The sequence below is a fragment of the Condylura cristata genome, unplaced genomic scaffold (genome assembly GCF_000260355.1).
Source record: "Condylura cristata isolate star-nosed mole 26May11 unplaced genomic scaffold, ConCri1.0 scaffold00012, whole genome shotgun sequence".
Classification (NCBI taxonomy): Eukaryota; Metazoa; Chordata; class Mammalia; order Eulipotyphla; family Talpidae; genus Condylura; species Condylura cristata.
In genome coordinates, this window is record NW_004567113.1 from 8,575,041 (window position 1) to 8,591,946 (window position 16,906).

The following is a 16,906-nucleotide window of genomic DNA, read 5'->3' on the forward strand; positions in this document are numbered from 1 at the left end:
TAACAGGTATGTTGTAGTTTCATTTATGGTGGGAGGGCGGATGGAAATGTCTCCTGACAGTTTCTGTTATGTGATAAGTATTTCTTAATTTAATAGAAATTTAAAAAATCAACAATATAAATCATGTTGATATCTAGTAGTATTTCTTTTTAATTTTATTTTTGCATAGAAAACTGGGGTGCAGGTAGAGGTATGGGAGTGAGAAGATTCACCAAACACAGAGTGGGAAGCAGAACAGGTGGATCTACTGAAGCACACTGCTTTGAGGAGCAGGACATGAGGTGGGAGAAGTCTGTTGTGCCATGTGGGTCAGCTCCCTAGCTGGGACTGACCTCAGACTATAGCAGTGGGCCTTGGTGAGAACAGTGACAGTGCTGAGACTTAATCCCTAAGTCACCCAAGGAGCCCTAAGGCAATATTTCTTAGACAGAAAGCCATGGCAGAGACCTGAGAGAGTAATATAATTTTTAATTATGTATTTTTATAATCTTTTAAACAAAATTAATAAAAACACATTCTGAAGGACCGCTTTATAATGGTATGTTACCATATAATTTCCATATAATTTTTAATGACTGCTTTCATGCCATGTTCTACTTGTCTGATGAAACTGAGGGAAAAAAAAGCAAGCAGTCTTCCTTTGTAAGTGATGCACTGTGCTTAGGTGTAGGCCAGAGCAGGTCTGGTTCGCTGCATAAATGAAGGTTTAATAGCAGCTGAAAGGAGAAGAGAGAGCAGAGTCTTCAGATTAAACACGAATCCAAGCACCAGGCCTGACAGCAGTTAAAACTGGGCCACAGGGGGACTTAGTTTCAGCAGTGTTGTTGCTCATCATGTTAAACCAGTGAAGCTAATCAGGGCCGCATTGATATGAGGGTCTTGTTTGCATTTGCTTGTGAATTTAGTTTTGTTTTATAATTATAAATATTGTATAAGAACTATATACTTAGCTCCTTTAGTGTCTATTTCAATAAAATAATTTAAAAGCAATTTCAATTAAAACCACCTTGTTTAGAACCTCTGTGGTGGTGCAAGGCGTTAAGCCTCAGCACTATCAAGCTACCAACAGCCACTACAGCAAGAGTTCAATCCCTGGCTAGGGAGCTGACCCACATGGCACAGCAGACCTCTCCTGTCTTGCCAGCTGCTCCTCTCAGCAGTATATTTCAATCTGATATTCTGCTCCCTACTGTCTCTGGCAAATCCTCCTCACCCCCTCCCCCACCACATGTGCTTGTGCACATGCACACACATACACACACGAACTCCTGGCCTGTACCCCAGCTCTTGTATGCATAAATAAATAAAATACATCCTAAAAAATAAAACATTTTGTTTATCCTTTAGAAATCTATTGCTTTAGGGATCTTGAAAAATTTCCAAACTAAAACATTAGACCTATATAAAGTTCTGTTTGTCTAGATTTTTTTTTATGAGAGTGAGGTTTTATATTTGAATTATAATTTAATATCATCACTTTTAACTGAGTGTGTTAGAAAATAGAATCAGTACTGGCATTTCTGCGTTACGGGAAATTCATACTAAAACAGCACTTACAATTTGACCCATGAGTGTTCTCTGTAACCAACAGGAAGTATATAAACTAGAAACATGTATGAGCCTTTTCCTGAGAGGCTGCTTTTTCCGGGTCATTCAGACCCCAAACCTAAAGCTAACAAAGAACTGGTGGATAACACTTTATGTGCTCTTGCTAGAAATGGGGTTGCACTGTGACTTTAGTTCATTTTTTAGTATATAAAATAGAAGCAATGAATCAGTGCATGTGACAGAATGAGAGAGTTGGGATCACTTATTTTTTTGAATTGCAAGTCAGGATTCTTAAATGAGACTGTGACCAAGGGCACAGGCCCTGCAGAAACACCGGCCACGTACAAAGGACACACAGCCGCCTGCCTGCCACCAGGCGTTCCTGCACCCACATGACAAGTCTGGCTCACCGGCACCTCTGAAAGCAGAGGATGTCTCACGCTTGCACAAGACTGTACCTAACGCTGAAACACTATTTCCACATGACACAGCAGCAAGTCAAGATTTTTGCATTTCCTCTGTGTCACTGTCTCACTGGTGCTGCCCTCTACGGGATTCCAGATTCACTCACGCTGCAAACTGTTTTCATTTTCAGAATTTAGCTAAAACGAACTAACCACTATCACATCTTCTTAAAGAAACAAAAGTCAGCCACAGTCGAATGTTCCTTTTGTGCTCCATAACCCTCTGTATGCACGAGCTATATCCATTCATAATTCCTTTTGCACCACTGTCCAGCACTGAATACCCCAAAGAAGCCATCATGGCTCCCTCCCCAGGGACTTGCAGGCAGGTGACATTCATGAAATGCTAAGAATTGCTTAATGAAAAACAGTTCTTGAGGGTTCATTATATGCCAGGCACTAGGCACTCTGCCAAGTTAAGGTCTTTCCTTGCTTTCTCCCATTTAATTCTCATATCACTGCTTTAATTCTCATTTGCAAATGAGAACATTAAGACTACGGAAATTAAATAACTTGCCTACGGTCACAGAGCATGTAGACCACAGTTGAAATCTGAACCCAGTTCTTTTTACTAGAGCACATGCTTTGAACTAAATGCTATACTGCCTCAGCTACAACCAAGTTCAAATATTTAACACCTAAAAATACACTTATTGTGGTATGCATGCGCAAACATATAAAACAAAACACTACTCAGTCATAAAGAAGAAGGAAACACTGCCGCTTGGCACAGCATGGTTTCCCTGGTTATAGGGTACAAACTTTCAATTATAAGATAAGTTAGTTTTAAGACTCTAAGGTATAGCATGGAGAGTATAGTTACGTATGGTATTATATACTTGAAGTTTACCAAGAATAGATCTTAATCATATCACACACCCACAAAATAGAATCAGCTATGTGAAGTGATGAATAATTTGATCTCAGTAATCATTTCACAGTCATGTTGTACACTTTAAATATATTCAATTTTATTTCTCTATTACTCCTTAATATAGCTAGAGAAAAATCCATTTACTGTTCATTACTGTCACTTGAAAGCAGCCAAAATAAACATATATAAGGTGACTGACTATAGCATTTGAGGTTAAGATCCAAGATATCAAGGTATTCACACTTTATTTATAGTATTGTACCTTACACAACAGAAAATAATCCACACAAATTACTAAGGGTCATGTAGTATTTCATCTAATTTTCTACTTTCTACCCGAATTATGTGAAGAGAAGGTGAGCATCTGGTATTCAAAACCTTTATTTACTACTTAGGTGTAAGAGAAAGAACTAAAAAAAAAACTGTAAAAGTTGTTCACTCAAGAGCATCCATTCAGAGACTGCAATTATGATAATCTAGATTTCAACACCAGCAACTGGGGCAGGGGAGGGGGGCATCAAAAGAATTAGGGTTCGTTACAAATGTTTTATTCAGCATAAAGTAAAAGAAAAAGTAGACTAAAAGTCAGAATGGTTGGTGCTTAAAACTAAATGAATTGGTGGAAAAACTATTCACTTCTTTGGGTCTACATCTCCTCAGCCGGAAACATGTTCATAAGGCTTAGTTCAGCTCTTTACATTTTATTATTCAATGAATTATTCACAAACTGATAAAACAGAAAAGCCATACCGTTTTACAATGTTTTTTTTTTTACTTCTGTAAATTTTTCACACATGTATAAGCACTAGCAATATTTGCTTATAATAATACTTTGCAACTTTTTCATTTCAAGACATGTAATGTTTTTGTATTATTAGCACACAGTAAAAGATGTATGATAAAAAATGTGACCTACATTGATTAGATGAAATTTAACTTATTTTCATTGTTTTACAATTCCTAAATGAGTGGGTGAAAGCAGTTCATTGCTAGTCTACATGTTAATTTTCCCATGTAAACCCATTTTAAGACTCAAATCCATTTTTACTGAAAAGTAATTTGTTTAAGATCGTTATAATTAAAACAGTATTTTGTCTAACACAGATCATTTAGTATTTGATCAATAAAAGAAAAACCAATCTTGCTTAATTTAAATAAACCTATTTAAATTAGCTCATTTTAAATAAGCCTATTTAAAGTAAGCCTTGCTTTTGGAGACTTATTACTGACCTCCAAAAACCTTACAAGGAAAATATCACCTAAAATTGGTGCTTGACAAGGAACTATGGTGATGTACATGGGTGAACTGGTGGTAGAAGCTGCATGGGGACCATGAGAAGAAAAAGCATGCATTGTACAAAAATGAAAAATGATGTTGAGAATAAATAATAAAAAAACTGGCAGTGAATCTGTTATGTTGGCCAGGAGTCACCCCAGATGTATGCCCTACACATGGCTTCACTGTTTCCCATAGCCAAATTATCATTGTATTTTCTGACATGACTCACGCTGACCCACACTCCACAGATGGGATCTTTAGGAGCCTGTGCACACACCCGAGCTAGTGTGCAGTCAAACTGAGTAGGTACTGCTTAGGCCAAGGGAAGGAAGCAGGAACCCACAGTTCCCTGGCTGAAGCTGGTCAGGGATATATACATGCGGAACATCCATATACATAAGCCTATCAGAGGCTGTCTACGAGCTTCAGGAAGCAGACATGAGAGAACTAGAGCAAAGTCAGCTGTTAGAAGATGATAATTAGCAAACGATCATGTCCTTGATATTGAACAAAGCTGCGGTGGGAGAGCGGCATATTTGTGTCTCGCCTAAAGCGCCACTATTTAACCACAGTCAGTCACTGGGAGCTGGGAGCAGAGGTCATGTTGTCAGACATTGCCTGATCTCCCAAGCTTCCAGAAAAAATCATTTTAAGTGTCTTGACTTTTTCAAAATTGTGGTAAAAGACACATATAATATTCACCATTTTTCAATCTAACACAGTTCAGTGGTATTAACCATATTCACGCTAGTGTGCAACGATCACCAGAATCTTTTCACCTTGCAAAACAGAACTCCATGCCCATTAACCAACTCCCTATTTCCCCTCTCCTAGACACTGGCAACCACCTACTATTTTCTGAGTTTGATTACCGTAGATGCCATTTTTTTTTTAAACAATGGCAATTAATAATTCAGCATACCACTCTGAGTAACTATGCATTTATAACCCCATGACCATTGAGGATTATTTAAAACATGTCAGGGATCCAAAATGCAAAAATCAGCTGCATAAAGCATGGGTGAAACACTAACACAAGTCAAGTACAAATTATATGTTTCAGATGTGCTCTTCCCGTCCTTATTCATACTCTCAGGTAAAATGAAAGCATTGCATTAATATGCTTTATATAAATTCTTACCATGCCTGCTTGATGCAAGAACCACATGAGGTAGTCTTCTTGAATGTCTACAAGACTGGAAATCTCCGGAATGTAAAATGTGTCATAGTCCACATGCTTTACTTTAAGGTTTACCTGATGGACAAAATAAAGACAGCTAAAACCAAGACCCTTAGAAAATGGTTCTGCATACAAGACCCCAGGAGGACTTGTGACCCTACCATCTCTTCACCCCGCACTCCCTGCCCCACTGGCAACTCTCTCTGCTCACCTTATACAATTTCTCCAAGAGCTTGAGAGCTGCTGTAATATAATTGTTAAACAGTACAGGAATTAAGAATGTCTTTCTTCCCCTCAGTAGATAAACCACTGCGCCTTTATACAGGTTTACCAGCTTCATGAAATATTTCGGGCATACCTGAGACCACCAGTTATCTTTAGAAAGAAAGAAAAGACATATTTTAACATGTAATCTTGACCAAGTATTCACATCTTCTGCCTACCGGCTAAAATCTGCTCCGGCTAGAAGATGAATATTAGTCTACAATACAGTTTCTCAGACTGACTTTAAAAAGAAACCATTAAAACATTTCTGGTGAGAGCAGCAGCTGTATAAGAATCCCTGGAGCTTTTCTTGTGAGTTTGATCTACTTTTTGTCCTCAAAATTTCATTCAGATAGCTAATCTAAGAGTTCAGTGACAGAGTGGGCAGGATGCTCAGGCCCTGGGCAAGAGCATTCGTTTACTAATCCGATTAAGCCCCTTCTCAGTCATCACTTAATCCCGTACATGGGACCTAGAGGACCACAGGCCCCAGAAGCAACAGCAATGTGGCAACCATTCCTGTCCTTCAGAAGCATACTTAGTTGAAAAATATTTCAGTTTCTCACTAACTCATACTTACTTTTAATAAGACAAGAAAACTATAATGTTGGCTTCTACTTTGTCAGAAATAAACTCAGCCATAGTAATATATTTGTGAATGAAATACAATGTCTGAGATTTTAAAGAACTGCCCCCAAGAAAAATTAAAAGGTGATGAATAAATGAAATAAAACAAAAAGGGTGAACTATTGACAATCTTGAATCTGTGTGCCTTTAGTAGTCTCCTTACTTTGGGGTACTTTCTATAATTAGAAGGCAAAAGCAAATTAAGTGTAAAACTTAACATATCTGATCTCTTTATGCTATGCTATTGTGAAAAAATAAAAATTGAAAAAACCCAAAACTTAAAAATCAGATAATACATTTTCAGAGACTCTACCTCACAGTCCATTAGAACTATCTGAGTAAATATGCCCCAACGGACTTCTAATCTTAAAGGACCCCCAAAAAAAAATAAAAATAAAAAATTAAAGCCTGATGTGTACTAGCATTTTCATTATTATTTGTTTTTTTAGTCTTCTGCAAGGTAGAAGCAATACGGAAAAGTCAATATTCCATCCTCAGGAATACGGGTCTCTTGATTCATGGGGAGACTGGGGCCAAGGAGCATCCTAGTCCAGATGGAACGCAGAAGTTACTAAGTTGCAATGAATACCTAAAAAAATTACCAGGAAAAAAATAAAAGGAAAAGGCCAGGTGACAGACTTTCTGCACTTGATTAATAAAAACATCTCAGGTGCTACTCCCATGAGACACTCTCCAATTCACTGAGGAACGGAAGGTTCTTATCTCAGCAAAGTGTCCGTAGCCTGCAAAAATCAGTGTGGACTCAACTGTCCTAAAAAAGAAAAACAAAACAAACATTTGGTAAGTCTCCACTTGGTCATTTCCTTTCGCTCTGTTTTTGGATACCTGTATCACCAAAACTGTTCATTTCACTCCCACCCCCTAAATTAGATATAGGAGAAAAAGCAACAGATGGGTACTAATTTTGGAGGCATTAAGAACTAACAGCAAGTGTAAGAAGAAAAAAATAGTGTCAAGTTGAATAATCTAATTTTGTGACTATTTAAACATCAAGATTAGTCTCACATGAATCATTTCAAATAACCTAAACAACAGTTCTATTAGCTCAAATTGCAAATGTAGCTAGTTAGACATTAACAGCAAAGAAAGAAAGGTTTAAATGTTAAGGATATAAAATGGCAGCAAACAGATAGTTGGATTTCAATCCACAGAGAGCCAGAGGCTATACCAATAAAATAAAAAGCGCGAAACCACTGGTATGGAGGTTAGCAAATTCACCTAAGACTTTGCTGGGGTTTGTATCCAGGCGAAGAATAGCCATAGCCAGGGGAATAGTCAATGTTATATAATACTTGGAATCCTGGAGCAGAGGAAACTCAGGTAATATTAAATAGATTCTCATTGCTTCAACATCTGGAGGTGAACTTGACAGTTGAGGAATTAGGCAACTTTCAAAGCTGTTCAAGATCTGTAAGACAGAAAAGAGTACTGAGCAATTCAAACAACCCTGAGATCTAGTTGCCTTACCTCTAAATTCATAAGCTAATGGATATAATTCCAGTTCTCATTCACTCAGCATACACTGGGAACCTAGAGGAAACCAGACCCGGGGCAGGCACTCGGGACAGTGAGTGCAAAATAAGGCCAAAGATCCTGCCCATGAGAACTATACTTAAGACGTAAGGGGAACCTGCCTCCTTCCACCAGGTTCCTGGTTTGCAGGTACAGCCAAGCATCTCATACCTGCTCTGCTGTACCTCCAGAATTAGGCAGCCAAAGCAGGTTTTCACACCAGCTGGGGTTGGGGTTTTGAAAAGACACAGTAGATTTAGTTTGGTTTTAAAGCTTGCATGGTTTTGTAAGTGATTGGCACACAACAAGTCACAGTAATAACAGCCGTTTTGAAAACAGACCGATGCAGCTTGAAATGCAGGCACCCTGAAGTGAACATAAGCCCGGACACTGGCTGGTTTCACTGAGTGATCAGGAGACTCACAATGAGACCATTTCCAAGTGGAGCGGCTGCCAGACGCTGCTCCTGCCTCCAGCTCTGTGTGCGTACGGCTGCTGACTGATACTGCTGGTGGCCTGTGCCCAGCATCTCTAAGAGCTGGGCACCAGCTTTTGCCTGGTACCTCTAAAGAGCTGTAACACTCATGCCAGTTCCTTCATGTTGCTGCTTGAACTGCACTGAATGGCACTGCTGACCTGACTGACACTGCTGGCCTGTGCCCAGCCACCTCTTAAGAGCTGTTCACCACTTCTGATCTCCCCAGCTCTACCATAGGAGCCCTGAATACCTGCCCTGCCTCCAGCATACCCAGCTCCATCTGGTGGTACCAATGCACTCAGTGCTGTCCAGCCCAGTCTTTGAATTTCTGTTCACTGTGAGCAGTGCCACCTGTTGTCACCACAAGAGACCCTGTGCAACACTCACCTGTGTACCACCTGCGGCAGGCCCTCATGGGAGGGACAATACCATCTGACATGAGCAGGCTTTATTTAGATTTCTAGACACTGAGGACTATCTGGGGCAGGACAGTCAGCCATTTTGAGTTCAGAAACTCTTTCCTTTCTCCTAGATTTCTCCTCTGTTAATAAACTCTAGTGTTATTGCCCCCTGAGCCTGAATTGTATTTTGCAATTATAACAACGCAAATGAGGATCCACAAACCATCATATCCCCCAGTGCTGCAGGGTTTCAAGGTAGGTTAAACTCCCAAAGTGAGTAATTTACAAAGTTAAGATTTGTACGCTTCTGCATCTCAAATATCTTACATTTCTTATCTAGAAAGTTGAATTTTTGCAATGGAAAATGCCTTTTAAGCACAGGGCTTTGAAACTGTAAAGAACATACCTGTTCTAGAATCACAGAATGCTGAGAGTTCATCAACTTCTCAAACAACACTCTAGTTGAGTTCAGGTCAATCCCAGGGATTTTAGGGCTTGTTTTAAAATGTTCATCAATTCTATACAAACAAACAAAAAAAAAGTGTGTAATAAAAGAAAAACAAAGTAAGCACTCTAATAAGAATTATAACTAGGTAATCAAAATAGTTGCCCATGCCAATCTGGTCTAAATTTGGCAGACAAAATGCACATAAATGTTACACTTTTCAGGAGACTAGTAAACTTTCTGGAGCCCTTTTTTCAAAGTGAAGTTGACTTTTAATCTCTTTTTTTCCTTTAAGTCACAGTAGAAGGATACCATTTCAACATGAAGTTGTCTGGAAGTTCATGAGCAAAGTGCCTGTTCACTGGTGTATTCGTGTTTTGCCTTTTCGTGTCACTCTGGTAGAGGCAGATGCTGCTTGGCTCAACGACATCCCCTGTGCAAACTGGTCCACTCTCAACCAGTGACAAGTGATACCTTCTTGTTTAAAGCTTTTCTGGACAAAGTGTTTAAAATTAAAACCAGATCTCTAACACTTAAGAACTCAGAGTTAAGGTCTCCAAATTAACAGAAGAGATATAATTTTATTTACTGAAGAATTAATTTAACTGCTAGTATTTCTAACTTCCTAGCAACTAATCACTGTTCTAACCTGAAATGACACTTTAGGCTTTTAGACACTTAGACATCTCTTTTAAATATCCACTGCTGAACACACTATATCTATTAATAACAAATTAACTTTCTATTTGCAAAACAAGCTTCTGTTTAAGATAGTTGTAACACCTTCTAACAGTAATATTATAATTTATAAAAACAAGTGGAACTTCTAACTTTAAAATAATTGATGATCATATGCATTTGAACCTAATGGTCAAATCAAGAGGAGGTGTTTGGGCTTTGTTTGTTAGGTCTTCTGTTGTTGTTGCTATCGGTCTAGAAATACATCTCCCCCAAAACACAGAAATTAACTTTGACGTTCTATATGTAACCTTCCATATGTTATGATCAGAGAGACTGTATTTCTGCAATGCTATTTTAAAAGTTCGCTGTTTATTGCTTTGTAAAACTGGTCAGTTTAATTGACGTTTTGTGAGGTATTTTTCATGTGCAGGAGCAGGACTCTGAAGTAGTAAAGATGTAGTTCGGAGAAAAAGAAAAAGCCTTATTTACAGTTCCATGAACCCATAATACTCAGGGTGAATAACCTAACCAATCTTGCAAAGAGCCATTGACACCTTCATAAAAGCTGTCCTTCTAGAACACGGCTTCTCAACATGATACTGTTGACTTAGGAGGCTGAATAAGTATTGGGCAGTTGGACTGTGAGGTACTTAACAGCACCCCCAGTCACTGCCCACAAGATGCCAAAACTATACCCCCTCCAGTTCTGTAATGTCCAAAACTGTGACCAGACACTTTCAGGTGTCCCTAGGAAAGCAAAATCATATTGAAGTGAAAATCACTGATAAAAAATACCAGCATCAGCACAATCCAGAAAACTTTTCCCTGGAGGAAATCACTCAGTGTTGAAACAAAATGAACTAGATGTACCCACTCCAGATACCCTGGTGATAATAGAAAATGACTTTACAATCTCTAAGTGTAACTGCAGAAAGTTTCTGATGTGACCTCAGAAAGTTTCTGATGTGACCTGCAGCCCTGTTGGGGTCATGCTTATTTTGGGATTCACACATAGAACTGAAAGTAAGTCTTCTTGAAATCTCACTGGCCAAGTCACTAGCAGAAAAAAACTGGCAGATGGCCAGGACTTGTGGTCACCAAAAATCAAAATATCAGCTTCCTAGGGAAGATATCTATGAACAGAAAAAGGATAAGGCTGAACAAATAACCAGTCTATTTACTACCTGGGAGCTCAGGTAAATATAGTTTCCTACTGTGCTGAGTTGGACCTGAATGTAAAGAGCCGCTTCGGTCACTCTGGAGTTGCCCCTAAACTCAGTCTTTTTGGGAAAAGAAAAACCTAGGGGGAAGTAAACCAAAGAAACTATGGGGATTATTTAAAGAATTAAAAACATTAAGAACACTGCACACGTGACAGAGACAACATTTTCAAATTCTTACTTTGTGATTACACAAAACCTTTCTAAGATAGTGTCTCTTTGATAATCTGCTTCCCTGCCAAGAAGCGTCAATCAGCAATGCCCTTCCTGGTGTGTCATAGTGATGAGTGTGTGGCCATTACAGCTCTTGAACAAGTCATCAGTTTAGCCACTGAATTAAGGCCAACTGTCACCAAAGAGAACATATCTTTCCCATCATCCAGTGGATATCTGTATCACATGCAGGTTTTTGTTGTTGTGAAGACTCTTTTAAGTCACTTACTTTTTTTCAAGAAAACTTCCATTCCAACACGCTGCAGAAGACAATATCTGAACAACACCACTGCTCAGGAAGAAAAAGGGAGGGCAGCGTTTAATAATTACAAACAACTGGTTAGCTAAGCATCAGCAATAAACAGTCATCTAGTCCATGACTTCATTAACAACAGCTATTTCTTGCCCAAGAAAGCCTTGGAAAATGTTCGTTTGCCATAGGGAAATACTGTGTCACATCACAAAATGGACAAGAATTTAAGTCATGTTACCAAGGGATTATCAATGCTACAGGAGGAAAATACTTTTACTCCAGATAATGATCTTGAGCTTTCTTCTACTATCAACCATCTAAAACACTCCCACCTGACCTCTATATATGAATACAAACTAAAACTAAAAAAGAGAAACACAGGAACTATCTTTGCAAATTAATAACTGAACAACCACTTCTACTTTGCTGATGCCATCTCCTTCTGAGAAAGTAACTAAAAATAAGTGAAATGAGTGTTTATTCCAATTACCTAGTTTATACTGGTTCTGGGAAAATAGTTAGTTTCCAAGAATTCAGAGTGAAATTGCAGGTTGGGAACACTGGACCCTCTTATTAAGTATAAGAAAAAGGGGAGGCCTGAAACAAACACATGACGGAGATGGAGGCCCCAATAGCTCCTGTTAATCATAGGCTATAGGTCAGGAAAGATCTTTGGAGATCTTTCTTCTATCCCTTCATTTTATAAATAAGAAAACCGAGAATGAGTAAAGTGTCAAGGTCCTGATGACACACGTCTGCACCCCCCACCCCCCGCATGAGTCCAGTCCTCGTGCCCTTCCCCGCCACTTCTGGCCTGCCCCTCGGCAGGGGCACCAGAGAGAGGGCTCCTGAGGACTCTCCTGCAGCTGTGAGCCAAAAAGTTCATCTGGGCATCTGTCCCATGACAATTTATGTCATAAAGCAAGATGAATTATACGCATTTCTGGAAATGACGACCAATTAGTACACAGAGTGATTCACTTATTCCCAAGAATTAGACTCTCTGCAGAAAAATGGAAATGCTAGCACAGTCAAGGAAAATGTGTAAAAATATACAGGAAAAATGTTCTTTAAGAAAATAACTTGCTAAAAGGCCTTAATCCGGTATAACTGTGTTTTAAAATTTGATACTGAATTACCCTGTCAACTAATTACTTTGAATGTGAAATGTTAGAAATTATTTATATTGGCTGAGAAAAACAGTTGTCTTAGATTTGTGATGCTTTGGAACATGTATATAAATAACTCCTGGGGTTAAACAACAATATTACTAAGCTCTTTTAGCAGAAAGGCCAACATAAAACTTCATCAGTCAGCATTTTTAAGATTTTCTCTGAACAAAAAGCAAGATGAGAAACAAACTGTGAGAGAAAGGGGGACTATCCCTTATGTTATTTGTTGCTGAGGCATCAAACCCTGAAAAACATGTGCCAAAAAGATTCTCTAAAGTGTAAAACTCAGGTCCTCCATGGTGGCATAACAAGTTAGAATACAACACTGCAAAGGTAGCCACAGCCATTTCAGCACGAGTTCTATTCCTGGCCAGGGAGGTGACCCATGTGGCGTGGCAGACCTCTCCTGACCCGCTCGCTGCTCCCCTCAGCTGTGTACTTCATCACTCTGCCCTTTCTGCTCCCCACTCTGTCTCTGGTGAATCTTCTCAATGCCCCTACACCTCTGGCCTGTACCCCAGTTCTGTATGAAAAATAAATTAATCTTAAAAGAAAGAAATGTAATGTTTTAAAAAGGAGAGCTTAACTTGAGAGGAAAAAAAAAGGAAAATTCTACTTATATTCACAGCCCTAATATGGAAATGGGGGGTGGGGGAATCACTAACCTAGATAGCTCTGACAGTTTTAAAAAATAAAATGAAAACAAGCAACACCACATACTTGATTGTATTTGCATTGTTGTGTTCTGACAGTTTTTGTCTCCAAACGGCTATGGTTTCATCATTTATTAAACTGGTATAATGTGCTTGGTTCACAGTTCTGAAGTCAACAGCAGGAGAAGAATTCTGGAGGGTTGAATATAATGGTGAAAAAGAGAAATTATGTAGAATGGGTCTTTTTCCCTCTCCTCCTCACTATCTAGTTTGTTATGTATGGGTGCTGCAGTTCACTGCCTGGGCCCTTCCCACCCTTCAGGATGGAGATCTGCAACTGTGTAACCCCACTCCCAGCTGTCATGGTCTACAGGACTGGCCTTGCCCTTGACTAGCCTTCACTCCTGCCTATCCAATGTCAGGTGAGATATGGTACAAAAATCCAAACCCCTGCCTCAACTCCTGACTAGTTGAAAAGCCATCCTAATGTCAGAGCTCTCTGTGGGATTGGTGGCATCTCTACACACTGAATTGCAGTTCAACTTTTGCCCAATCCAAACTCCTTCCGCCCTAGATAGATGATTTTCTAGAACATGCTTCCCCAAAATACGTTTTAGCAAAAATCTCAGTCTCGAGTTCCATTTCCCAGAGAAACTACCCAAATACAACTTTTCCACCCTTTCCTCCCCTCACTCTGCTTTGAACCACCATAATATCAAAGTCTTCAAGGTATTAATCATTTGCCTAACTGTTCATTAAACACCAAGAAAAAGTCTTATAAAAGTTCAGTTAGGGGCCCTCCCTTGTGGCACAGCAGGTTAAAGCACAGCACTAAAAAGCTAATGTCACTTCAGCATGAGTTCGATCCCCGCCCAAGGGAATGACCCACTTGGTACAGCAGACCTCTCCTGACCCACCCACTGCTCCCCTCAGCAGTGTATTTCAATCAGTCTGCCTGTTCTGCTCCCCACTCTGTCTCTAGTGAATCCTTTCACCACCCCTACACTTCTGGCCTGTACCCCAGTTCTGTATGCATAAATATATCATTTTAAAAAATTTCAGTTAAAATCTTTATTATAAATAATCTATAACAACTTATAATGGTTCTTCACAACAGATCTCTCCTGTCCTGCCCTATGCTCACCTCAGCAGTGTATTTTAGTAAATCCACCTGTCTGCTCCCTACTCTGCCTCTGGTGAATCCTCTCACCACAGCTCACCACACCTCTGGCCTACATCCCAGTTCTTCTATGCAAAAATAAATAAAATCTTTTAAAAAGAACCAACAACTTAATGCCTCTTAATTTCTTGCTTCAAGTACAGAGATATAAATTAATAAGGAAGGAGGTATAAAGAACATGTCAATGATGCCTCTGAAATTTTCAAATGCTGGCCACACTATATAGCCTTTATACTGGAAAATTAAATTTAAAAAATCAGTATAAATATTTTTATTTTATAAAAGTTCTCCTTTTCAACTATTTGCCCCAAATCCCTTTCTTGACCTAGAACTAAAAAAAAAAGTTGTCACTTGTAAAGAGGAAAAACTTAAATCATTCTGCCCCAACTCATGAGATCTTTTTATCTTCTTTATAGTGAAATGTAAAAATAAAGCCATCAATGTAAGTTTTCCTGGTCAATTTCCCAGTTATGAGCTAAGATGTTATTAGGGTGAAGGAAGAGGGGATGTAATAAATCAGAGATTTCTTACAAAGTTTTGATCATCTAGTTCTTGATATTTATTCTACTAATATAGCCCAGACACCTACTGAAAAGAGTCATCCTGAGTTAGAGAAAATCATGAGACAAAAAAAAAATCTTGAGCACACAAACAAAATAAATTTTCCACCTTGGTTTTAAAACCATTGTTGCTGTGCAAATTTTAATTACTCCCCTCACTTAAAGGGGCAGCTGAACTTGACTCTAACACATACTTACAATAAAATATAGACATGAAACTATTTTCTCATTCTCCCTTGCTTGTCCAATAAACCACAAATGCCTTGGATAAAGTACAATCTCAAAATCATACCACCAAAGCAAAAGCATCAATTTTCCATGCTTTTGAATTAATAAAGGAAATTGATCTCAGAATTTCTCAACTCTGACAGCAATTCGGCTCACCAAGGCTTCCAAAGTCCTGAATAACCTGTCAGTAGAAGACTGGATTAAGTAGTAGCAGTATAACTCTACTATGGAATACTATTCATCTATAAAGAAAAATGAAATGCTACCATCTACAGAATAATGAAAGAAATTTGAGGGAAGCAAGCGTAGTACAGTAAATCATATTTACAAAGACAAGTACTGGTCATTTACATAGCAAACAGCTCAATGAAATAGAATATCTACAAAAACTAGCAGATGTTAATAAAGAAGTATAAGTTCTGCAGATAGGAGAAGGGAAAGAAGAGAGAACCCAGGAGACATAAGGGAAGATGGGGGGGGGGAGGATTAAAAATAAATAATATGTTAAAATCAATCTTTCCCAAGGCACCATAAAAGTGTAAAGCTTCAAGTTTGCTAAAATCCTGCAAATGTTATTCAAAGTTCAGGACTAGCTGACCTCTCAATGCTTCCATCTGATCATGATCATTTAACAGTACTCATTCAATCATAAGATAAAGGTGTTCTTCTAGACATTGAAATGGTGTTCATCGTTGTAAGACATAATTACCATCGCTAGGAATGACTTATTCAAAATAGTGAGAATTAGAGGCAAAGCAGTGGAATTTTAAATATTTAGCAAAAAGTTAAAAAAATTAAATAAATGAAGCATGAGTTTTTTTGAGAGCTGGAATATTCATCAAAGTTGTATCATGAGATGAAAAAATGTTACAACTATTCCTAACCTTTAATCCACTAAAGATATCTTTTTATTTTTGAAATGGAGTCATTTAGTGAATACCTGCATTGAATTATACACAGTGGAAAATCTAAATTTTAACATTACAACCAAGTTTTACCAAGAAAAAATATCCTCTAGATGTATTATTCCCCAAGCCCACATATCATTCTGAATATAAATACCAATGAAGGTTTTGGGAAGTGGTGGGAGAAGTCCTAACAGCCTATTCACACTAGAGACACATTAAATCAGAACCTCTACAAGTGAGTGTTTTTAAAGCCCCAGGGTGATTTCAATGGGCAAAGATGGCTGAGAGTAACTGTTTTGAGAAGTCCAGGAGTGTGTGTCATACAGAATGCCTTGAGGCAGAGAGATACAGTTACACACACACACAGTCTAACAAGACCAACCATTTTGCCCCTTTTAATCTTATCCAGGGAATAAGATGCAAGAAAAATGGAAGCTATGCTTTACAATAAAAACTTCCAAAATAAATACTGTCAAGGAATATTGGAACGTAACTCTCCAGACCCTCACACACTTCCTTCTTCTATCTCAGGCTTGGCATTAATGAGTGAGCCAACATTTTTACAAAAACGGTGCCTATCAGTGTGTCACAGGTACTCCTTGTTGGTCTTTCAGGTGATTCTCAAAGCCATATGGCAACAAGGTTACCACATGATTGGATCAGTCTTGTATCTAAGCAAACATTTATGGTTCATTACTGAGTAAAAGCGTGTAGGATCCAAGTTTAAAAAGTACTTTTTAAGTAC

General features: G+C 38.6%; 1 protein-coding gene across 2 annotated transcripts in view; it reads right to left on the minus strand.

The window, feature by feature from the left end:
* HERC3 (HECT and RLD domain containing E3 ubiquitin protein ligase 3) overlaps window positions 1-16,906 on the minus strand; it is a 98,749-nt gene that overhangs the window by 41,561 nt on the left and 40,282 nt on the right. For both annotated transcript variants that reach the window (XM_012724196.1, XM_004681128.2), the window contains exons 11-16: window positions 13,353-13,477; window positions 11,437-11,496; window positions 9,055-9,166; window positions 7,476-7,665; window positions 5,557-5,720; window positions 5,307-5,420 (exon numbers count right to left, since the gene is read on the minus strand). In XM_012724196.1, the coding sequence (XP_012579650.1) occupies window positions 5,307-5,420; window positions 5,557-5,720; window positions 7,476-7,665; window positions 9,055-9,166; window positions 11,437-11,496; window positions 13,353-13,477 (765 nt within the window). The remainder of the gene's footprint in view (window positions 1-5,306; window positions 5,421-5,556; window positions 5,721-7,475; window positions 7,666-9,054; window positions 9,167-11,436; window positions 11,497-13,352; window positions 13,478-16,906) is intronic.